This window comes from Podarcis raffonei, chromosome Z, assembly GCF_027172205.1.
Source record: "Podarcis raffonei isolate rPodRaf1 chromosome Z, rPodRaf1.pri, whole genome shotgun sequence".
NCBI classification, from domain to species: Eukaryota; Metazoa; Chordata; class Lepidosauria; order Squamata; family Lacertidae; genus Podarcis; species Podarcis raffonei.
In genome coordinates, this window is record NC_070621.1 from 15327667 (window position 1) to 15352251 (window position 24585).

The 24585-nt window shown below is 45.2% G+C and overlaps 1 protein-coding gene across 7 annotated transcripts in view; it reads left to right on the plus strand.

Annotated features, from left to right (window-relative positions):
• AK8 (adenylate kinase 8) overlaps positions 1-24585 on the plus strand; it is a 98895-nt gene that overhangs the window by 45562 nt on the left and 28748 nt on the right. For all 7 annotated transcript variants that reach the window (XR_008328469.1, XM_053373652.1, XM_053373654.1 and 4 more), the window contains 3 exons: positions 675-806; positions 2509-2598; positions 24188-24329. Coding sequence is in view for 6 of the 7 variants with exons in the window: in XM_053373652.1 (XP_053229627.1) it covers positions 675-806; positions 2509-2598; positions 24188-24329 (364 nt within the window). In the remaining variant the exon portion in view is untranslated. The remainder of the gene's footprint in view (positions 1-674; positions 807-2508; positions 2599-24187; positions 24330-24585) is intronic.

Genomic DNA, 24585 nt, shown 5'->3' on the forward strand with positions numbered 1-24585 from the left:
CGGAATTTACAAAATTAATTACCTCTAAATTACTTAATTACATTTAAAAGTTCACATCATCGTTCATAAACAATTCATGCCTTGAATTGTAAATATATGTATGCAGGCTGAATATTAATTATTATTAATTAATAATGCAGTGAAATAAATTGAAAATTGGAATGGAAAAGAAATCATCTCCCCCCATCTTTTTCTTCCAGTTGATGCATCAAGCAGCCAGATTTTTTAAAAAGAATAATTAGATGTGGAGACTGTCTGGGGGATCATTACTCCTAATTAACTTGGTTATTTACTGCAAATTAAGCATCATTTGTAAGCAGGCTGCTTGGCCTGTTATGTTTCTGCTGCAGATATGCTGGGCTGGGAAGAACAGCTTAGAGCTGTCTCTGGTTAGCTGATATTTATTTGGGAATAAATTATGTGCAAATGGACTGTTTCCCTCCGCTGTGAGTAGGGTTGGTTCTAATATTTGGGTAGCCCCGCTCCCCGGCATGAAACCAACAGCAAGTCTCCCTAACCTGCAAGGTGCAAGGGTCCTACTGTTAGGCAAAGCAAAACAAGCAGATTTTGGGGGGGGGGCAGTGCTACCCACAGCTATTCCTCTGTGCTTACTGTACTGTACTGTGGAAACCCTTTGAATATCCTAATTTTCCACCACTTCTATTGTTTGTCAGTCTTCACCCATGTCCAAGCTCCTCCTCGAACACTCGCCCCGTTTTCACCCCGGATTCTCCTTTGTGGACCGCCAGGCTCTGGGAAAAGCATGCAAGCATCGTTACTTTCTCGGAAATATGGCATCATCAATGGTTTGTTACCTTCTCCTTCTTAAATCCTCAGTTGGTCTCAGGCTGTCTCTTTCTCTGTCCATTGCTGAGGATGTAATATTTCTCCAAACCACCCCAGATCGAAAGCAAAAATCCCCTGATAAAAGGCCACTAGGCAATAGAAACATGTAACTTTAACAGGACAGCACTGACATTATGTACGTATATATATATATATATATATATATATATATATATATACACATATATATATATATATATGTATATATATATATATACATACACACATTTAAAGTTTCCATGTTTATATCCTTAGAGAAAAGGTGAGGAATGTTTAGCAGCCTGAAGGCTGCATTCCCTTCTGGGCAATGCTTTTTTCCTGCCATTACTTACCGGTACATAGTACTGGCACATTTTTTTTTATCTCCCAGAAACGCTCAGCCGCATGGGGAGCTGCAGCATAAACAAAACCCCAATGGGGCTGGGCTGCTGCCGCCCCTTGGGGCTGGCCAAAGTGCATGAGTCCCACTCCCCAAGGAGCATGAGAGTGAGTGGCACGGCATGTGACACGCTCCTCCCCCACTGATGCCACTCGCAATGGTTATGGCAAGGCATTGCTTTGGGCAACCTCCTGGTGGGCACCTCCCAGTCGTGAATGGGACCAGAGGCAGAAGAGGGTGAAGCAATGAATAAAATGTTACTGTTGTACAGGTGGCAACATGGGGGTTCCGATCCTGGCCCCTGTACGCACCAACAGAGTGTGTATAAGCACCCCCCCTGCCTTGGGTCCACCCCACCTTGACCTGCTCCCATTCTGCACTTTCTGAGTTGAGAAGGACCCTCCCGTTAGTGATCATGCGTAAATTGGACGTGCCTAAAGTGGCCACCACCTGTATTGTAGGCTAGTTTCACACACTCTCCCACACTCCTCTATCCTCCATCCAGATGAGTAAAAGGCACTATCAAAGTTCTGTACCAGCTGCTGGGACGCCAGTTGCTATGAATAACAGCTGTTGGGAAGCACAAGTGGGAAGAGTACTGCTATTGTGCTCCTGTCCCATAATTGGGCAGCCATCAAGCACTGTGAGAACTGGACCAGATGGCGCTTAGGCCTAATCCAGCCACTGTGCACTCCTTACATTCTTCCTATTTGTTTGCTCTTGGGGCGCTGAATTAGAGGGACCTCTTGAATCCTTTCCAGCTACTAGTGTTCTGACACTGGCAGCCGACAGCCCTTTGGGTCAGCTTTCCACATGAGGAAGCCAGGAGCTCCTCAACACCTCCAGCAGAAAAATTTGGAAGCTGTAACTTCCACCTCCAGTAATTATAAGTTTATAACCAGTCAGAAACCCATAGACTCTCCCTTGACTTGCTGTTTTCCATTCTATATTTTGAGTAGTATATTTTTCTTTTAAAATAAAAATGTTCCCAGCCAAATGTATTCTTTATTATCCTATATTTTTTCCAGCTTTTGTTTGGCTAGGGCAAAAAGAGGTGTGTGTGTGAGAGAGAGAGAGAGGGGGGGGGTGAGATGGAGAAACCAGCTCAAGCCCCCATGTCTTTTATTTTATTCAGTGACCTTTTTCCAATATGCAGCTTCTTTGCCATTTCTTTCTCTCTCTGCCCTCCCCACAATCCACCTTTCCCCTCCCCTCTACTTTTGCTTTCTTACTTCCTTTTTAAAAATTAACCTTATGTCTTTTTTGTTCCTCGTTCCTCTCAGTTTGCTGCGGGCAATTGCTAAAGGAAGCTGTAGCCGACGAGACAAAACTTGGAGAACTCATTAAGCCGTATTTTGACAGTGGTTGGCCAGGTAAGGTCACATTTCTGCACTTCCCATGCAGTGCTTACAAATCTGTGGGGAGGCGGGGAAGTTGGGGGGGACGGACGACAGATGCATAATCTTGGGGTTTGGAGGGGGGCATCTTTGTGGCATGATTGGAGCTGAGGGTGCATCTCGTAAGGCAGGGGAAGAAATTTGGTTCTGTTTGCGAACTTACTTAGTTTACCCTTTCTGAAATAATGTGCTAACTGAAACCCAGCTGTCCTCTGAAACCCTTGTACCCCTAAATTTTACTGTCTGGTTCTGTAGTCAAGTTGTGTGCGCAAAAATGCTCTTGCTAGAGAAAAGCATCCATGACAGTACTTGTAAAAATGATGTACAAAAAATTAGTTATATTTCGGGAAAACGCTTTGGAAAAATATAAGTATACTAGGAGTTGTGCCCCTGCTTGCTTCATTTGCCAGCCCTGCTACCATTCTCCCCACAGATGTCCACTTTGCTCCCCTATCTACCCTTCCCAATTCCTTCTCTTTGCCTCCCACCCATCACCAGAGGACTAAAACTCCCATATTAACCTGCCCTCTCCCTCCCCTGCTCATTTGTCACACTGTTTTCTCAGAGCCACCCCACTCCACTCCTGCCTTTAGAACCCTAGAAAGCAGCTAATGAAAACAGAGTGATAACACCTTACAATTTTATTATGCAGTAAGATTAGTCAAAAGTATACTTGAAATGTGTATATTAGGAGAGATTAGCACTAAAATGCTGTTGAGTTTTCATGAGGGAAAATATTTTTAAAAAAATATTGCAAACTGATATGGATATGTGGAGCACCAAACTTAAGATTGGAACAATGAGAATCTGAGAGAAAGTGAAATGGACTGATTTGTCCATCCATGGCATCTACACAAGGCTTATTGAGTACCATCACCAGTCATCAAATAATAGGGAACTCTGTTCTCTCAAAGGAATCCCAAAGTTTTCAGAAGTAAACAAATAACCAATTTTTGGGGTGTGTGGGGACCCTAAAAGAAGGGGGAATTTGAAACAGCCAATGAGAACTGAGCATGCTCAGCAAACATAGAGTGTTGGCTGATTATCAACCAGGTGATGGGCAAGAAAACTGGAGAGCAAATGGAATAGAGTTTGCTGAAAAGTGTCATTGCTAGCTGGCTGGAGCTGTGAACAACACTCCTCCTAGCTACCTTTTCTTGAAATGCCCACTGGTGATGGTAGTAATAATAGTACAGTGGTACCTCAGGATACAAACACTTCAGGTTACAAACTCCGCTAACCTGGAAGAGTTACCTCGAGTTGAGAACTTTGCCCCAGGATGAGAACGGAAATCGTGTGCCGGCGGCAAAGCGGCAGCAGCAAGAGGCCCCATTAGCAAAAGCACACCTCTAGTTAAGAATAGTTTCAGGTTAAGAATGAATCCGGAATGAATTAAGTTCATAACTAGAGGTACCACTGTAACAGTAATACCATCAACATCTAATAAAATGCTCATCAATATACGAAAGCTAGGATATACACAAGGGAGAGTTTTGCCTACTGTCGGGGGCCATGGAGGGGGCTGCAATGCCTGTGAGCTGTGCACACAGAGTGGCATTTCCCCTCACTCTGGTATTATCCATCAGTGGTGGCTGAATCACACAAGGGTAAGGAGCAAGGCTTGCGTTTGCTGCATGTGTGGCTGCATACATACCATAAATTTAAAGCACATGTATTCTCCTATTCTCCCTTCACTGTTGGAGACAGCATGGCCCCTGAATAACCATTGCTGGGAATCACGAGTGGAGAATGTTGCTGTCACACTCAGGTCCTGCTTTCTGGCTTCTCATTGGGGCATCGGTTTGGCTGCTGTGAGAACAAGCTATTTGGCTGGATGGGTCCTCCTTTGGCATGATACGGCAGCCAGGCTCTTCTTATGTCCTTGCTAGATCAGGATGCAAGGGCTATCTTGTCTAGCATCCCTGTTCCCCAGTGCCAGTGCCAGGCTATTTTGCACCCCTGACAAGGCTAGCAATGTGCACACATGCACACACCCCAAATTTCTAACTTCAATTTTCAAAAACAGATTCTTGTAGAAAAAAAGGGAAAGCACAAAACTTGAAATGGCTAAATTTGTTTAAAAATGCAGGAATAAGTAGTACAACAATCTTTTATTATCTTTCTCAAAAACAAAAGAAAGTGTTTTAGCATACAAATCGTTTTGAATAATCTTGTGAATTACGTAGTTAAAAATGAATCTCTTAAAAGTTTCAATTTCAGGCACATCAAAATCTCACTTTGTGTGCAAATTTTGTGACCAGTTCTTCTGGTCAAGAGCTGATGCTTGGGCAAGTCCAGTTAATATAGTTGCGAAGCCAACTAATCTCTTTTGCAACATTATGTGTAAGTTTTTATAAGTTTGAGCTTTGAGAAACTGGAAGTGTGAAAAGGATCCTTAGAGCAACAGAACCATTAGGCACATTACCCAGGTGTTTTTGTTGTAGTATGAAGAGAAGTACTCCTTGTGGTGGTATCGACTTTGGAAGTCTTTGAGATATTGCTGTAAGTTCACAGCACAAACCTGAACTTACAAATTGCATCAGCAAGGGCCTTAGCTTCAATTCGGGAAGCATTTCCAGATAAACCTTTTAGGCTTGTGTCATCAAAGATCTCTATTAAAGCATCATATATACTTCTAAGATTATATCTCAGTGGTTTCAAAGCATCAATCTGACTCTCCCATCTTCTTTCGCTCAGCAGCTTAACAGTTATACCTAAGTCTGATACATGGCTAGTTTGAATTTGCCAACGCTGAGTCGATGCATAGAAATAATTATAGATCTGTTGATCTAAACTGAAGAAACTTAATTGCTTTCAGACAACAGTGGCATCACTGACAAGCAAGTTTAAAGAGTGTGCATTGCAGGGCACAAAAAAGGCACATGGGTTTATGTCCAGGACTCTCCTTTGTGTGCCATTTTCTTTGCCTTTCGCATTGCTGCACATTGACAATACGGATTCTTACTTGGTAATCCCATTTGCTCAAGCTGTCCAAAAGAGTTTCTGCCATAAAGGCACCTGTAGTCTCCTTTAGTGGAACAAATCCTGAGAAATGTTCTCTTCTTATAACCTCGGGCTCAGATATCTCATTATCTGATGGTTTGATTACATCAACAAAACATACAATCATTGTCATTTGTACAATATGACTAACATCAGGTTTGCAGTCCAAAATAATTGAATAGTATTGGGCTGCGTTTTCATGTGCTCCCCCCCCCCGGCTTTATAGTACCTGCTAGAAGCTGTATAAGCTCATTTTGGACATCTTTTCCTAGGTAGTGAACCATTGTTTCTTGATCTTTAACTCTGTGCAAATGTTCATTCATGATGGGATCAAAAAGGGCTAGATATTCTACAAACTTCAAAATATTTCCGCTGTGCAACTAGCACCATACAACTTTTTAGTTGTACCATGGAATGCCACGTTTTGTATGCCAAGAACTCTGACCAAAGCTATCAAGTGTTCCAAGATTTGCCCTCAATAATGTTCTTCTTGTCTAATTTTCTTCATGTTAATATCACCAATGTTTTTCCTTTAGATAAGTACAATTCAAGTTATTTCCAGGTCTGATAGTTTTCTAAATAGTCAGTATTCCTCTCATGTGAAGACAGAATTGCTTCAATGTTCTTCCAGTCTTTCGAATCTGTTTCTTGTAGAGGTAGTGCACGATATTTTTGCCGAACAACTTACACATACCATATTTTGAGGTTGAATATATCAACCTCAATTGATACTTCTTCACCATTTGCTATTCTTCTCTTGTAGTGTAAAGGAGAGAATTTATTCTTTTTTCTTTTACTCTTTGGGGAAATCATGTGATACAACCTGCTGTGGTCCATGTTGTATTATAAGCTGTCACAAATTATCACTACAATAGTTAGACCAGTTAGCAGGGTCACTGTAATTCAAGTCAGGCACAGTACCATCTTCTTTTACAGACTTGATGGTATTCTCACTTTCCTTGACATCCTCTTTTTCCACTGTGTGTTTTCCATAAATATTTTCAATTTGTGAAACAATTCCAATGTATCAGTTACTTCAAAAATGATAAAATTCTTCAGAATTTAAAATAAAAGTAAAATATTATCAGAAATATATAAGATATAACAAAAACTAATCTCCATAAAACTGTGCTCCTCAAAGGTCATTACTGTGTCCCACTATTGTGTCCCACTGACACAGTGACCTACCTTGCCCCATCCTAAAGGGAAGCACACATGCAAGAGCTTAAGGCAATAGACTTTCCCTGCTAATTCTCAGCATCTCTTATCCAGAGGATGACTGGGTAGATCCTCCTCCTCCCCCTCCTCCTCCTCCTCCTCCTCCTCATGTATGAGCCCAGGGCAGCAAATACACAAGTAATAAAACAATCAAAACATCTGAAAAACAATTCCAATGCAGATGAAGACTGGGAAAGACCTCAACTTTGAAATGCTTGTTGAAAGAGGGATGTATTCAAGAGGTGCTGAAAAGACAACAGAGACCTGATATTTAAAGGGAGGACATTGCAAAGAGTAGGTGCCATAACACTAAAAGCCCAACAGACCTCCTGATAAGTTGGTACATCTGCAGAGGCCCTCACCTGCAGAGCGCAGTGATTAGTTGGGTAAATGGCCAGGTATATGATATTTTAAATAGTCCTTTGGATCCTGGTCATTTCCCTTGGTTTAAATGTTAGGGTTCTCTATTAGGCAAAGCTACTGTAATGTGGTCATAACAAATCCTAAGGACACCCATTGGAGCTTTATCTTCTGTCCACATGACCAATAAGTATCCCAGAGTTGTTTTTCTCCAAGTTTGTTTTGATATTTTTTGCATCTGTGTGGCTTTGTGGCTTAAGTGGGGCATATCTTAGCAGTATGAAGGCATGCATTCTAGTCAATATTTATGCTGCAAGACAAATAATAAGTCTGATCATTTTGCTAATCCACTCCTCCTCAGGATAACAAAGCATGAATTTGCATGAGTAAACACTAACAAGAATTCATTAGTGGCTTTGCAGAAGACCTTGGGGGAAATGAAAGAGAGTTAGGCTACTTGGTGAACCTTTTTCTTTTTTTAAAAGTTATATTAGTCAAAGACTGTAGTACTCCTAACTTCAGTGCCCCTTCTTCTGTCACTCCTCTTCCACTCTTAAGAATTTTCCCCACACCTTTTTTTCTGATTGTTAAGATCACAGGCTCCTCCAGGTTGCTCCCCCAGGTGTAGGTAAACATTTCTCAGCCTGAAGGCTGCACTCCCCTTTAGCCAGCTTTTCAGGGGCCATATGCAAGTGGCGAGCAGAGCCAGAAGCAAAAGTAGACAGAGCAACAAATGTTAGATTTTACCTTTGCAAGAGAGGCTAGTTGCTACACTATCATGCCTCTCACTGTCCCTCTTCCAGAAAAGCAAGAGACAAGAGCAGAGTTCCAAGGACACACCCCAGTCAGACAAATGCATCCAAGGAAGGTGCAAAGTGGGGCTGGTGAGGGGTGTAGGCTGGGGGAAAGGGGGCATGAAGGAGGCTCCCAAAGGCCAGAGAAGGTCTGGAGGGCCAGAGTTTGCCTCACTAATTGTGAGGTTTCCCAGCCTGATGTCTATTCAGAACCGATCTGGGGTCTATTCACCCTCTTTTCTCCAGTCGCTCCCCATCACTGGAGCTCGTGGACAGGCTGGGGCCTTGGCATGCTCTTAATTGGTGCTATTCACTTATGGTCAGAACAACTTTTAGTCTGACAAGAGAGATGAGAAAGGGTGGTATACAAATTTAATAGACAAAACAAAACAAAAGCAACAAAAAGAAAGATAAGGTCTCCCCCCATTTTTTGTCTCAAGCCCCATTGAGCTAGACACAAGCCCTCTGTGTTGGTGTCTTCCCCACCTCTGCTACTCTCCATTTATAAAATAGTAATATTTGAATCCATCCCAGTGGCTTTCTCTTTTTGCTTCATTGGCTGGGCGGAGGGAGAACAGGGAGGAGTAGAAGAAGGGGGATTTGGGAATCTCCTAATTTCTGCTATTACTAACAAAAAAACCCTCAGTCTTTACTATAACAACATTAACTTTTCTTGTAGAAAAAAATGAATAAACTGGGATGTTTCCGCCCCCCTCCTCACTCCCCAATGATTTTCTTTATTCTCTCTTTTCGTTTTTGCAAGTTTGGATGTCATGGTGGCCCCAAGATCACAGCTTTTCTTCCCCACCCACATATTTATTTATTTTTGACAGTGAAATTAACATTCTTATCTCTAAAGTGGCAGCTTAAAAAATTGACAATAGAGCCTTCTTTCTCTTTCTCTTCTTATGAAGGAGAGTTGGGGGGTGGTAGCGGATCGTTTGCTATCCATAAGTTGCAAATAATTTCTCAGTTGAAAGGCTAGGTAAATCTTTCTATCTGAGGAGATAAGCTCGGTTTTATTTCTTATTTTTTCAAAAACACACACACACCAGCCAGCCATCCTGCAAGCAGCCTGCAACATTGCCGGAGCATCCTTTGGGGGACCCTCCGCTGGTTTTTTTCCAAGCGCCTCTTCTCACACGTGTGTTTGTACTAGCTGAAGACGCGCACGCATGGCTCTCTAAATAATTTACAAGTTGATTAATAAACTCACAGGGGTATAATTAGGAGAGAGAGAGACAGCGGCTACGGTAACGGGCACAGCACTTGGGGGAGCTGGAGACTCTTTCCTTTTCCTGTCTCTCTCTCTCCCTCTCGCTCTTTTTCTCTTTTTTTCAAGAAACTTTCGAGGGTGCTGGGCGTTTGAAGATAAGTTGGGAAGCGCACAGTGCCTCTCCTCGTTTGATGTGGAAATAGGACAGTTTGAATCCGTCGACTTTAATTTTTCACAAGCTGTAGGGGCCCTGCAGAGAGCTACTTTCTCTTTTTTATTATTGGGGGGTGGGGGAGGATGGAAAATCCCTCTACATTTTTCTTTCATTTTTCTTTCTATACACACAAGTCCAAACAGGAACGAAAAATCAGATTAATTTCCTCTTCTCCTAAAGTTCTATTTATCCACCCGTTGACCGGCCCTCTTCGAGTCTCCTGGTGACGGGGGGGTAATTTTGCGATGGAGTTATCCTGTAGCAAAATGTATATATTAGGGGAAAGTATACCTGAAAAATGCATATAATTCATGAAAAGGAAATACAAGAGTGCATTATATTAGGGGAAATCATTGCAAAATCATATATATGTCAATCATCTCAGATTCCGCTTTCTTTTGTTGAGGCCTTGTGGGGGGCACTGCCCAGTGGTCTTAGACCCATGGCAGGGTCTCCTCTGTTGGTTCCCTGTTTGTGGAATGCTCTGCTTTTTATGAGGAAGCTTCTTGGAAACTCTGAAATCACTGGTTGAGAGAATGTTGTTGTTTTTAGTTGGTTTTAGAATGTTTTTGGGGACGCGGGTGGCGTTAAACCACAGAGCCTAGGAGTTGCCGATCAGAAGGTTGGTGGTTCGAATCCCCGCGATGGGGTGAGGTCCTGTTGCTTGGTCTCTGCTCCTGCCAACCTAGCAGTTTGAAAGCACGTCAAAATGCAAGTAGATAAATAAGTACCGCTCCGGCAGGAAGGTAAATGGCGTTTCTGCGCGCTACTCTGGTTGGCCAGAAGCGGCTTAGTCATACTGGCCACATGACCCAGAATGCTGGCCTCCCTCGGCCATAAAGCGAGATGAGCGCTGCAACCCCAGAGTCATCTGCGACTGGACCTAATGGTCAGGGGTCCCTTTACCTTTACTAAAATGTTTTCAAGGGTGTTATTATTAATGTGTGTGGTTCCTTGGGCTCCTCTGGGAGGGCAGGTGAGATGATGATGATGACGATAATGATAATAATGATAATAATTAATAATGATGATGACGATGGTAATGATAATGATAATGACAATGACAACAACAACAACAACAACAGAAATGTGCCTTAAAAGGCTGGCTGTCAAAGTCTCGTAAGGGCTTTCTACAAAAATTTTTTGGAACAGAACTGGAAAAGTGGTGAGCTAACGTAAGTTGGGATGATCAGAACCTGAAATGGATAGGATGCTCCACCTTTAGCTCCATTGGCTGTTTAGCAGTGCTATAGAAGTAATTCCTTGCCCCCACCTGCTATTCGCTATTCTCAAATCTGACATTTTGCACTAGGGAATTACTACAGACTTTTCTTCATGGGGCTATGTCCGTCCTCCAATCCTGGTGACAAAAACTGAGGGTTAGAGGAACAAATAAAGCATCTGCCAAGGGAACTTCCCTTCTCTCTGTCTTTATTTCTGTCTCTGTCTTTGTATCTGCTTCTCTCTCTCTCTCTCTCTCTCTCTCTCTCTCTCTCTCTCTCTCTCTCTCCAATACAGTACTAGCTTGCCTTAACTAGGCTGTTGCAAGGGTAACTAAAGCATTGTCTAAAACATGTGTTCCCTTACCCTATCCTATAGAAAGCATTATTCAAAAACAGTGATTTGCACAGCTCGCTAAGGACAATAATAGCACAATATAATTCAAACCAGTAACAATTAATTGCACATTTATTAAAAATTCAATTTAAAGTGTTTGGTTTAATTAATTCAACAAAACTGATGAACTTCATCCAGTAATGCCAGCTTTTCAATGTCTGATAGTCATTTGCACCTCTAGCACACTATCTTGCCTTTTAGTACCCCCTATGTAATCCCACAGGGATGCGGGTGGCACTGTGGGTTAAACCACAGAGCCTAGGACTTGCTGATCAGAAGGTCGGCGGTTCGAATCCCCGCAATGGGGTGAGCTCCCATTGCTCAGTCCCTGCTCCTGCCCACCTAGCAGTTCGAAAGCACATCAAAGTGCAAGTAGATAAATAGGTACCGCTCCAGCGGGAAGGTAAACGGCGTTTCCATGTGCTGCTCTGGTTCGCTAGAAGCGGCTTAGTCCTGCTGGCCACATGACCTGGAAGCTGTACGCCGGCTCCCTCAGCCAATAAAGTGAGATGAGCGCCGCAACCCTAGAGTTGGCCACGACTGGACCTAAGGTCAGGGGTCCCTTTACCTTTACCTATGTAATCCCACAGCCCTACAAGCAAAGCGGTACTGTCCACTTAGGGGAACAACTGGTCTGAATGCTAAGAGTTGTTACTATGAACCAAATGCTCTTGTTGTGACAATTATTTTATTTTATTTTGTATTTAATTTCTATCCCATCTTTCCTCCAAGCAGCTTAAGGTGGCTTACATTTTATCCTTACCCATTTTATCCTCACAACACCCATGTGAGGTAGGTTAGGCTGAGAATGAGTGATTGACCCAAGGCAGGGATTTGAACCCTGGTCTCTCAGGTCCTAGTTTAGCACTGTAACCACCATACCACACTGGCTCTCATTGGGTGGGATTGTGTGAATAAAGGGTGTTCAGGCCAGAAGGGCCCCTTGTAGGGAAGGCCCAAGTGTGTCTTTACGTGGTGGGAAATACTCATTGCCCCTCTCTTCCCCCATCAGAACATTACCTATGAAGGCCACTAGCCGAGGGAAGTCTCAGCATTAACCCTGAAAAGGGCAACAAATGGACACACTACCACCCACTGCAATATTTTATCAGTTAATGTCGGGGCAGGGAGCCCGTGGCCCACCTGAGTCCCACCTTTCCCAGATTAAGGCCGGCTCAGCACTGAAGCCGATATTTAAAAACATACTTAAGAACATACCAGCATCCTGCCTCACAGTGCCCAGCCAGGGAGAAACCAGCAAGCAAGAACACTCTCTCCCTGTACGGTTTCCAGCAACTGGTTTCAAAAAGCATCAGTGCCTCTGCTTGTATTGACATTGTGGCTAGTCATCACTGATAACCTTCTCCATGAATTTGTCCAATCCTCTCTTAAAGTTCGTGGCCATTACTGCCTCCTGAAAGAGCAAGTGCCTTAGTTTAACTACGTGCTGCAATGCTGGGTAGCCATAGCTCTGATGTAGCAGCTGTAACTGTTGTCTACTCAACACACACACACACTTTATCCCCTCACACCCTGTCTTGGGTATAGGCATCTATTCTATTCTGTAAAGTTCAGCTTTGCACCCAAAAAATGCACCTTTCTTCCTTCGGCGAGCACGGCTCCACATTGCAGCAACCATGTATCACCCGCAGGTGGCGCTGCTTAATAAACAAACTCACTTCGCCAAGAGGTTTGCCTCTGATCACCACTGTTCTGTTTATTAGTACATCATAGGCAAACGTTAGCAAGCTACATAACCAGAGCCTCCATCGGCAGGACTCAAAAGCTGTAAAAACAGCGGTGGTGTTAAGGAAATAATGATTGTCTTAGATGCCTCCTGTACTTATTATGTTAGCCACACTTTGAAGGGCCTGGACCTCAATTTCTAATGGAAACTGGAGTTTACATGAATTCTCATAATGCAGACTTTAGACCAGATGCAGCCTCAGATGTCATCTTCAAAGTGGGAATCTAGAAAAATCTTCAGACAAGAAAAAAGAAACACCCACACGTGAAGAGACAGAAAGTGGAGAATAAAAGGCAGCTGGACACAGGGGCAGGAAGTGGGGGGGGGGGGGGAGAAAAACCTTGCAGACTAAAAGAGGTGCAAGTTTATCATCTTTATTCATGCAAGATAAAATCCCCACACTTAGAAGCTGAGGAGGAAGAGGAAAGGAATGCTTCACCAAGAGATTATTTCAGGCGCAAGGATGATCCGGACTTGGGTCTGTGAGCCGCTCTTGCCTGAATGCAAAAACAGACCTTTCCTGACCAGATGGTCTCTTGGAATGGAAATGGCGATGATGGATCGTTGGATCACAACTGCCCTCCATCCCCAAAGCAACTCTATTGCGGGCTCCTCAATAACCTGGTTTAAAATAAGGTTCAACTTTTTAAAAATTGCTCACAATTTCCCTTGTAAGGAAGAGATGCAATGGCATTAGTTTCACACATACTTTTCTTCTTCCTTTTGAAGCATCTCACATCCATCTTTAGATATATGCCTCTTCAAGTTTTCTCTGTTGTTCTCTGTTTTTTGCTTCTTGCATCAACATAGTTTTAGATTGTTTATCCATCACATAGGTGGTTGTCTCCTTGGTCTTTTGAAATAGTATGGTCTCAGTTTGACACAACTTTATTCAATTGGCCTGAAGGAAGAAGGGCCCATTCCAACCTGCAGTTTGGCCAGTTAAAGCTTTTTCATAATACAGTAGGATAAAAGAAGCTAATCTAAATAAAAACAAACAGAGAAAAGAAAACACCAAAGGAAAACTTAAAAAGAGTGAAAAAGAGAAGAACAAAAATAAAAAGGACTTCTGATTTTCCATCAGTTACATAAAAATAAATTATTCAAAATATTCACTCTAGAATGACACCCAACTGATCTACTTTCTGTTAGACAATATTTCCCCAATCTTCCAATCCAAATAGATTAATTCATTTTGGTTTTTTCCACAAAAAATTCAAAAGGGGTTCTGTAATTATTAATAATAATAAATGTCAGCAATAATTTTTCTCTAATCAAACATATCAACTTTATCTCCAGTAACTTCAACATATTAAACAATAATAAGTCTTTTCTGTCTTAGTCCACACAAGATTCTTTCTGCTGTGATTATACAGTATATTAACTATTCCATAGTTCTTTACTTATTATGCGTTTCTTAATTTGCACCTAGTTCCATATCTTCCGTTCCCATTTCCTGTTGTATTTGCTGTGGTGTTCCGTCTTGATTTTTTTTTTTTTAATTCCTTTTCCATTTATGCTTCTTCCATTCTTTTCCCAAGGAAAACACTTAAGGTTTGATAGCTCTTTCCTCTGAATTCACTCCAAGTTGTAAACAGAGTCCTTTCTCTCTCTCAACTCTATCTCAGCCAGCTCAGGATGTCTTTTCATCTCTCCATCCATGGCTTCATTCCACTCCTCCACCATCTCAGCTCAACCATTTGGCTGTTTCAAATACCTGTATGGAGGACTTCTCCATTTCACCATCTGTTGCATCCATTTCACCCTCCTGTTCTGACAATCCTTCATCCATATTTTTCTCTGAAGTCCCTGTGTCTTCTTTAATGCCACTTTCCATTTCATCCTTCTCTGGTCTGCTTTCATTCACCATTTCATCAATCTCAGCTCTAATCACTCTTATTTACTCATCAAACAATTGCTGAAGGACACCAACAGCCAATGGAATGTCCAACAATTTATCTGCCATACTGAATGTTCTTGATATTAACAATTCAGTCTACACTTTAAGATCTTCACAGTCTCCTGTCTTCAATCCCCTGTCATGACCTTAAGATCTATGTAACATTATCTGCTATCAAACTACATTTCTACAAAGGAAAAAAGAAGTAGCAACTAGTTTTGATTTCAAGGCAACACTTTCACTGAGAAAACAGATTTAAAGAAAATAAAAATTATTAGCATTCAAAACTCCCTTGATCGTTTAAAACTTACTTGGTTCAAACGGAGCATGCTTTTTGTTCTGGCTTCAGCCCTTTAATGATAAACTTTTCTTAAAGCCAGAAAGTAGCTCATACAACACTTGTAAATTTCAACTGGCAGACAGAGAAACCTCTCTTAGGCAGGATCTAGACACACCAAAAAGGTGATTCAGTTAAACCTGTTGTAAACTTCATGCAGGGAAATCTTGTTGGCAAAAGATGGGACTCCATAGCGCCATGTGGTGTCACAGTGTTATAACACATATAAAGCACTTTATCTTTATGAATGTAGCTGAGTCCTCAGTGATAAATTATAAACTTCTCAAAGATAATTAGAGAAATGGAGGCTTTTGCAGACCCTATGCCCTTCAGGGCTGCTCCATGGCTTTTGGGTACAATGTTTATTCCTGCGCTTTAAGTCACTCACCCCCATCTGGGTTCCCAGGAGCTGACAGCTTCTCAGTCTCTCAGTTTAGAAAATGGCTTTTTCAGAGTGTCAGAGGTTATTTCCCTATTCACACTTTTCTGCAGAGTGAATTTGATAGCCAAGATTTATGTCATGGGTATCATTAATCACCGTGTAATTATTTCTGTTGGCAACCTGCCAGATGTGCCAACGTGAACAAAATATTGTTGGGGCCTAGGCAAGCCCCTTCCCACATAATTGATCACATGACACAGTCCATACACCATATGAATGGGAATGCCCCACCGGCCCCTAGGAGTTGTCTCCTTTGCAGCCTGCTGACAGAAGATGTTCAGTCCACCATGTTCCTCCCCTGGAAGTCAAGGCCTAATAACTTCAGTAAATTTTCCATCTCTCTCTCTCTCTCTCTCTCTCTCTCTCTCTCTCACACACACACACACACACACTTCCGTGGCAATCTCATGCACATTCTGGAAAGCCAAGAGGGCCCCTATTCATCTATCTGTGGACAGATGTGCCATGCAACTCAACTATTTTTCAGCCCTAGCTCCCAAGCTGACTATAACTGCCCTGTTCCCACCACCACAGCTGTGTGGCTTAAATTGTGGTGCCCACATGGACCTCAACTCCCGTTGGCCCCAACCAGCATGGCTAATGGTCAGGGACTATATGGGAGTAGTAGTCTATGCCATGTTGACCTCCCCTGACTTAGATTTTCCTCTTAACCACAAGAATGGAGATTGGCCCAACTGTCCAACAATAGGCAGCTAAGCTAATTGATGTGTTGCAATGGCTAGGCACCAACCAAGAGGCTTTATAGCTGCCCCTGGTGCCTCATTCTTTCCTGGTGCATCACAACGGCTGTACTCAAGAGTAGGTTTCATTCTGGCTTCCTCTGAAGCAGGACTAGAAGGATGGCCTCATGCTACCATTAAATTGGCACTGTGCCACCATTTTTGCTCCTGGCAGTGACGTTACAGTTTCTACAGCTGGAAGGGGACACACCAGTTAGCACGCACGTTCGATTCCTTGGATTTGTCACATCCCTGAGTGGGGCACCTTCCTGGATAGTAAGTCCAGAGGGGCTTTCAGTTTCCACTGTCTCCTCTTTGAGCCCCTTATGTGCTAAGAACCAGCAATGGGATCTTCCTTCTCTGAGGAGGCCTTGTCTGATTCTGGCTCTGCTGCAAGAAGCTGTTGGGGCGTGACACTGCATACCCTCCTGAGCCAATCTTCCCAGATCGTTTTCTTCCATGGAATGTTCCAGCCCAAAGACTCATAACAAGAACAGAGTTTGGCCATTTGATATCCACTGGTGTGTCAGGGCCCATAAATGAGCCCTGGATTGCACAAGCAACATCACCACTGGCATATATATATATGTTCATTTATTTATTTTTAAGAGGAGGGCAGTGGAGGAAGAGAGAAAAGAGAGAAAGATAGACAGAAAGAGTAACTCAGTCTCCTGTTGCACATTAGGATTATAAAATTAGGAAGACCAGTGGTCTGCCTCAAGGCTTCTGCAAGTATGAGGCTGGCCTCCCTAAGAAGACCCTTTAAGCCTTTTCTCTGAAGATCCCCATTGTGTTGAAATGGATTGAATGGTTGAAATGGAGACCTGAGCTTAGGAAGCTCACTGGGAACATTGGAAGCTGCCTTATACTGAGTCAAGCCATGGGTCCATATGCTCAATATTGTCTATCCTGACTGGCAGTAGCTGTCCTGGGTTTCAGACAAGGGTCTCTCTCCCAGTCCTAATCAGTTATGCTTGGACTGATCCAAGAGGGCTGGGCTTATGCTTCATCTAGCAGAGAGCCTTAGAGTGAGCATACTCCTGAATGGCCACCAGAGTCTGGGTCATGAGAGCCAATGGGAAATTGCACACTCACCAGTTTGTGGACCACTAGCCAGTAATAGCTTCTGCCAAATGTGATATTCAGGCTGTTAATAAGTTTTGTTTAGTGAGCGTTTGTGTCATTATTCCAAAAGCTGAATCTCATGTGGTGCAGCAATGGAGAGGTATCCAATTGTCTGCTCCCATGCTGTGCCTACTTTAGATTAGGCCAAGTGTTTACAGGGTGCTGGACAAAGTCTGAGGGTGCTAGACTTGGAAGACAGCAGCAGTTATCTAAAAACCTATGAATAGCTTTCTGGATCAGGCCAATGGCCCATCTAGTCCAGCATCCTGTTCTCACAGTGACCAACCAAATGCCCCAAGGGGAAGCCCCCAAGCAGGACCCAAGTGCAAAAGCACTCTCCCTTCCTGAGGTTTCCAGCAACTGGTATCTAGGAACTTGCAACATAGCCATCATGCTTACCTGGTAGCAGAAAGATTTCTATGCAACAGGTCAGAACCAGGTTATTCAGGACCTAGGATAGCTCCCAGGGGGTAACAGGTGTTGCTTCAGCAAAGGTCAGAACCCAGGTCTTGTCTAGTTTTGTCGCTCTTGGCTGGCCACATACTGTAACCAATAGACTATCCCTTCCTGAAACCATTTGTTAACAAAAAGAAATAACTCCTGCGAACTTCATGGTCAGCAGGAAAACTGGGGATTTCCCTGGAGGACTCAAATAATATTAAACCAATTTGACCTTTGTGGAATAATAAGGTATTCTGCTCTCACACTTTGCTGAATTTAGGGATGACAGGCCGATCCAGGGAAAGTAGCCGTTGGCGGTAGCTGGTATTCAGGGCAAGATGTTAACTGTCAAACCCTGAGATCAACCCTCAGGCATCTGAATTAATGTTGGAAGGCTTTAGACCTAATGGGGGAAGGAGGGAGAAAATATCTAAGAGGAGGGAAAAGGGTAAGTGGACAGCACTATCAAAGAAGCTTCTAACTTTCACCTGCTTAGAATGGAGAGCTCCCTGGACCTCCACCCCAGGAACGTAGTTATGTGTATCTTGGATATTAAGGATTTATAGGTTTAGAGTGTAGGTCAATATATGTCAGAAACCTTTTCCTTTTTTTTCTAAAGGAGGCAAAGATATTGGGTTAGGAAAGCTTCACATGTGAATGCATGTGAATTTTAGAAGTTTTGCATCCCAAGAACATTGTTGTATGGTTCTTGGATTATCAAGGATTTATGGGTTTAGAGTGTAGGTCAAGAAGTGTCAGGTTGCTTCTTTGCTTTCTCCTTCTTTTGCAGGAAAATATATTAGGGTAAAGCCAGTGGGGTGTAATGGTTAAAGCAACAGACAGGGACCCAGCGGAGACTAGGGGTCAAATATTCCACTCAGCCATGAAACCCATTGGCTGACCTTGGGCCAGTTACTACCTCTCAGCCTAACCTACCTCACAGGTTTATTGTGGGGATTAATACCCCCCCATCCATTTTCAAGATGTAGTGATGACCACCAATGTGGATGACTTTTTAAGTGGATTAGACAAATTAATGGAGGATTAAGCTACTGGCTACAATGACTAGTATGATCTCCCTCAATTGCTGGAGGCAGTATGCCTCTCAGTGCCAGATGCTGGCAATCCCAAGAAGGGAGAACACTGTTGTGCTCAGGTTCTACCTTTCGACTTCCCATAATGGGCACCTGCTTGGCCGCTGTGAGAAATGAATGCTGGACTATGTGGGCCTGTGGGACCTGATCCAGCAGCCAGGCTCTTCTTTCTGATCTTACATAGTCTTGAACATCTGGAGGGCACCAGGACAAAACAAGCTGCTCTGGGAGGTTGGTTTTTTTCTGGACAATTTTGTTGCCACTTTATATTTGTTCAGGTCACACAGCTGAGGTCCTTCCCATTTCTGCAGGGCATTCGCAGCTTGACAGGTTGTTTATCCAAGTATTTTATGCTTCTTCTTCTTTACAGTGGGTTTTTTAGCTTTTTTAGCATCCTATTTCATCCTTATTATTAGCTACTTGGTGCTCTGTTTGAGGAAGAAAAAGAGAAAGGAATTGATTAATTAATTAATAGAAGGAGCATATAGAGATAATAGATCTAGGTAGCTGGCTTATAGAGTAAAGAGAATTTGGCAAGAGCTTAAGTGGTATTCTTCAGAAATTATTGTTGTTACTACATTTATTTATATTCCACCTTTCCTTCAGGGAGCTCAAGGTATGGCATACATGCTTCTGTTCCCTCCCTATTTTATCCGCACAACAACCCTGTTGGGTAGGTTAGAGGAAGTGACTTCAAAGCTGAGTGGGGAATTTGAACCCTGGTCTTCTGGGTCCTAGTCCAATAACCCAGGGGTGGGGAATCTCCAGACTGCAGGCCTCATTAGGACTTGCAGAGGTCCCAGTTTGGCTGAGGCCATTTTTCCAAAACCCATGCCCACCTGCCCCACACGTGACATCATATGTGGCATCAGGTGAGGGGCAGGTGGAGACATGGCATCTAGTCGGAAGGTTTACAGTCACTGCCAATCAGCTGATTGGTGGGGAGAGCAAGCCTGCTGGGATTGGCTGCACTACAGGTGATGGCTTCATGCTCCCTGGGAGCTGCAGCCAATCCCAATTGGCTTGCTTTCACCACAAGTGAGCTGATTGGGCAGCCTCTGTGCATGGTAAGAATCAAGCATCTTGGGGATTCCCACAAGCCAGGATCCTATTCTTCAGTTTGGCTCATCTCCTGTGCACACACTCCTTTAAGATCACCCCTGATGAATACTCTCTTTTTATTTTTTTAACCAAACATTGCCAGCCATTGGGCCCTTTCCACTAGAAATCTACCTTTGGACTTCTCCAAAGACCAAAAACCTCTGTCTGTAGAGATTCCCTTACACACACAACCCCTCTAGCTCCAAGACAGAGGCTGAAGACTCGCACACATTTAGGATGAAAGAGAACTGATGGTTTGAAATTCTCATGCATCATAATCCCCTTAAAGCAGGTGGATTGATGACTTCATCAGAAGGATTGTGAACTCAACTTTGCTAGCTAGTGGTACACTTGAGGCTGAGAGATCTAGGGCTAGCTTTTTAGTCTTACCCTAATGGCAATTACAGAGACTAGCCAATTTTCCCGACAACCTCAAGGAAGCCCCATGTGAGAAGATCTACCATATATTACTGCCTCCTCATTTGTTTTAATCACAGGGAAATAGAAGTGATGTAGATTTCATCTATTCTTCATCCTGGCCTTTTGAAAACCTGCTAAGATGTTTTCTTTAATGCAGCTGTTCTAAGTAGTGCAGTTCTCCAAATTCTCAAAAGATTTGTTCCCCTCTGAAAGTGGATTCTAGGGTTTTTATGTTTCTGTTTTATTTGGGGTACTATCTCATTTCTTTAGCAACGCTTATAACAGCCTTTTAAGGTAGGCTAGTATTTATTTATTTTGTGGACGGCAGGGCAAGGGGGAGAGTGGGTGGGAAGAAGAAATTTGATTTGGTTCACATTTAAAGTTGCACCTATGAATCTGCACTTTCCAAAACACGACTGTTCTTCAAAACGTACACTTCTCTGAATTTTTACAATTCTCTAACCAAGTAATGTGCACAAAAATGAATATATTTGGGGAATGTGTGCATGAACAAATATGTATATTAGTGAAACTAACATAAGAAAATGAATTCTATTGACTGATGGGAAGCCTTCAAGCAGGACCTTAATGCTAAAAGGAGACCTTCTTTCCACAAGTAAGGAGACTATCACTAAAAAGCATCTAGTCACCTGCCATCTTATCACATGATCCTGAGTGCTGGTGAAGCATTATGTCCAAGAGTGTGAGTTTTTCCCCCGGGTTTGACTCTCACCCCAGGAAGTCCTGGGTTCAGATCTCATTCCAGTCACCAACGCAAGCCTAGTCTTCTGGGTTCAGTTCCTTGTCCCCTTGTACAGTGTGGGGATAAAAAATAAATGCTAGCCTGGCAGTTTGCTCCACTGATGATGATGATGATTCCAAAATAGCAAGCTATTTCTAGGCTCTGATCAGGGACAGATTAAGATGTGTTGAGGACTGACCCAGCCCTCACCTGGCACTAGTGTGGTTTGACACATTATGGACACCTGGCCTGATGAAAATTTGGTACAGGTATTTCTGCACAGGTTTATAAACACAGTATGACAAGAATATAACCACTAAGAATATTTTTGTAATATCAGAACGCTAATGACTGCTTTAGGGTCTGTTTTCCCATTTCCTTTATTTTTTAACCAGCTACAGTGGTACCTTGGGTTACATACGCTTCAGGTTACATACGCTTCAGGTTACAGACTCCGCTAACCCAGAAATAGTGCTTCAGGTTAAGAACTTTGCTTCAGGATGAGAACAGAAATCGTGTGGCAGCAGTGCGGCAGCAGCAGGAGGCCCCATTAGCTAAAGTGGTGCTTCAGGTTAAGAACAGATTCAGCTTAAGTACGGACCTCCGGAACGAATTAAGTACTTAACCCAAGGTACCACTGTATATAAAACTTGATATTTAGCCATTTATGTGTGTTTATAGGCTTCTCACAATTCAAGCCCCTAAACTGTAGCTCACTTACCGTATTTTTCGCACCATAGGACACACTTTTTCCCTCCTAAAAAGCAAGGGAAAATGTGTGTGCGTCCTATGGAGCGAATGCAGGCTTTCGCTGAAGCCTGGAAAGTGAGAGGGGTCGGTGCGCACCGACCCCTCTCGCTCTCCAGGCTTCAGGAAGCTATCCGCTAGCCGTGGGAGACCCAGCTCTCCCACGGCTAGCGGAGCGCTGCATTAATCCCGAAGCTTGGGGCGTGCGGAGCTCAGTGCGCCCCAAGCTTCTGGGGGCCGGCAAGGTCTCCGCTAGCCGTCTAGACCTTGCCGGCACCCAGAAGCTTGGGGCGCGCTGAGCTCCGCAGCCCCAAGCTTCGGGATTAGCGCTCCGCTAGCCGTGTCTAGGCTGCAGATAGCAGCCTGCTTCCCGGAGCGTCGGGCGCCCTGAAAGCAGAGCGCCCGGCGCTTCGGGAACACATCCGCAGCCTAGGCAACCCTGCGGATCTCCCGCAGGGATGTCTAGGCTGCGGATAGCAGCCTGCTTCCCGGAGCGTCGGGCGCCCTGAAAGCAGAGCGCCCGGCGCTTCGGGAACACATCCGCAGCCTAGGCAACCCTGCGGGAGGTCCCGCAGGGATGTCTAGGCTGCGAATAGCAGCCTGCCACCCGGCGTGAGGGGCACCCTGAAGCAGAGCGCCCCTCACGCCGGGCATACATCCGCAGCGTGGGGAGCCCTGCAGGAGTTCCCCGCAAGGCTCCCCAAGCTGCGGATAGCAGCCTGCCGCCCGGCGGGCGGGGCGCCCTGAATCAGAGCGCCCCTCGCGCCGGGCAGACATCCGCAGCGTGGGGAGCCCTGCAGGAGTTCCCCGCAAGGCTCCCCAAGCTGCGGATAGCAGCCTGCCGCCCGGCGGGCGGGGCGCCCTGAATCAGAGCGCCCCTCACGCCGGGCAGACATCCGCAGCGTGGGGAGCCCTGTAGGAGTTCCCCGCAAGGCTCCCCAAGCTGCGGATAGCAGCCTGCCGCCCGGCGGGCGGGGCGCCCTGAATCAGAGCGCCCCTCGCGCCGGGCAGACATCCGCAGCGTGGGGAGCCCTGCAGGAGTTCCCCGCAAGGCTCCCCAAGCTGCGGATAGCAGCCTGCCGCCCGGCGGGCAGGGCGCCCTGAATCAGAGCGCCCCTCGCGCCGGGCAGACATCCGCAGCGTGGGGAGCCCTGCAGGAGTTCCCCGCAAGGCTCCCCAAGCTGCGGATAGCAGCCTGCCGCCCGGCGGGCGGGCGGGGCGCCCTGAATCAGAGCGCCCCTCGCGCCTGGCAGACATCCGCAGCGTGGGGAGCCCTGCAGGAGTTCCCCGCAAGGCTCCCCAAGCTGCGGATAGCAGCCTGCCGCCCGGCGGGCGGAGCGCCCTGAATCAGAGTGCCCCTCGCGCCTGGCAGACATCCGCAGCGTGGGGAGCCCTGCAGGAGTTCCCCGCAAGGCTCCCCAAGCTGCGGATAGCAGCCTGCCGCCCGGCAGGCAGGGCACCCTGAATCAGAGCGCCCCTCGCGCCGGGCAGACATCCGCAGCGTGGGGAGCCCTGCAGGAGTTCCCCGCAAGGCTCCCCAAGCTGCGGATAGCAGCCTGCCGCCCGGCGGGCGGGCGGGGCGCCCTGAATCAGAGCGCCCCTCGCGCCTGGCAGACATCCGCAGCGTGGGGAGCCCTGCAGGAGTTCCCCGCAAGGCTCCCCAAGCTGCGGATAGCAGCCTGCCGCCCGGCGGGCGGGGCGCCCTGAATCAGAGCGCCCCTCACGCCGGGCAGACATCCGCAGCGTGGGGAGCCCTGCAGGAGTTCCCCGCAAGGCTCCCCAAGCTGCGGATAGCAGCCTGCCGCCCGGCGGGTGGGGCGCCCTGAAGCAGAGCACCCTGCGCGCCAGGCAGACATCAGCCAACCCCACAAGCTCGGGGGACAGCAGGGAGGCGCAGCACCACTATGCCGCTGTTCCTCGACCTGGTTCGGTTTCCCTGACCTGCTTTTGGGGGGGGAAATAAAGGGAAAATTTTTTCCTTTATTTCCCCCCAAAAAAACTAGGTGCGCCCTATGGTCCGGTGCGTCCAATCGTGCGAAAAATACGGTAGCTTGTGTATAAATTCATTACTTCCTCTGATATCTAGCCAGGTAAGGCTCAAGCAAATTCTAGTAACTCCAAAGCAAGGGCTTTAGTTAGAACATTGGTCTCTTCTTTGCTTTCATCGGTCCGGGGAAGGATCCCACCTAATTCACCTTCTCTTTTATCAACATAAGGTGCTTAGCTAGGACCCTTAATTAACTCTCCTGTGCTTTCATTTCCATGATGTCAATTTCCAGCATATTCTCCCCAAATCTTTCCATCCAGTTGCAGACAACATTGTTGTAAAGATGCTGTCAGAGCGTTTGAACAGGCTGGACTGCCACATCCGAGGCTGGGTGCTCCATGGATTCCCTCGGGATGAGGACCAGGCAAAGCTGATGCAGCGTGCAAATATTAATCCAAACAGGTAACAAAGAAACTTTTCTTCAGGGACCTTCTGTGTGTGAGTAACTCAGAGGCAGAGCAGTGATCTTTCCTTCACAGCCTGCCCTGAGGCAGTGGTGGGTATTTGTGCTCCCATAAGAACATAAGAGTCTGCTGGTTCAGGCCAGTGACCCATCTAGTCCACCATCCTGTTTCTTACAGTGGCCAACCAGATGCCTTTAGGGAACCTGTAAGCAGGACCTGAGCACACATGCAACCTGTCCTGTGGTTTCCAGCAG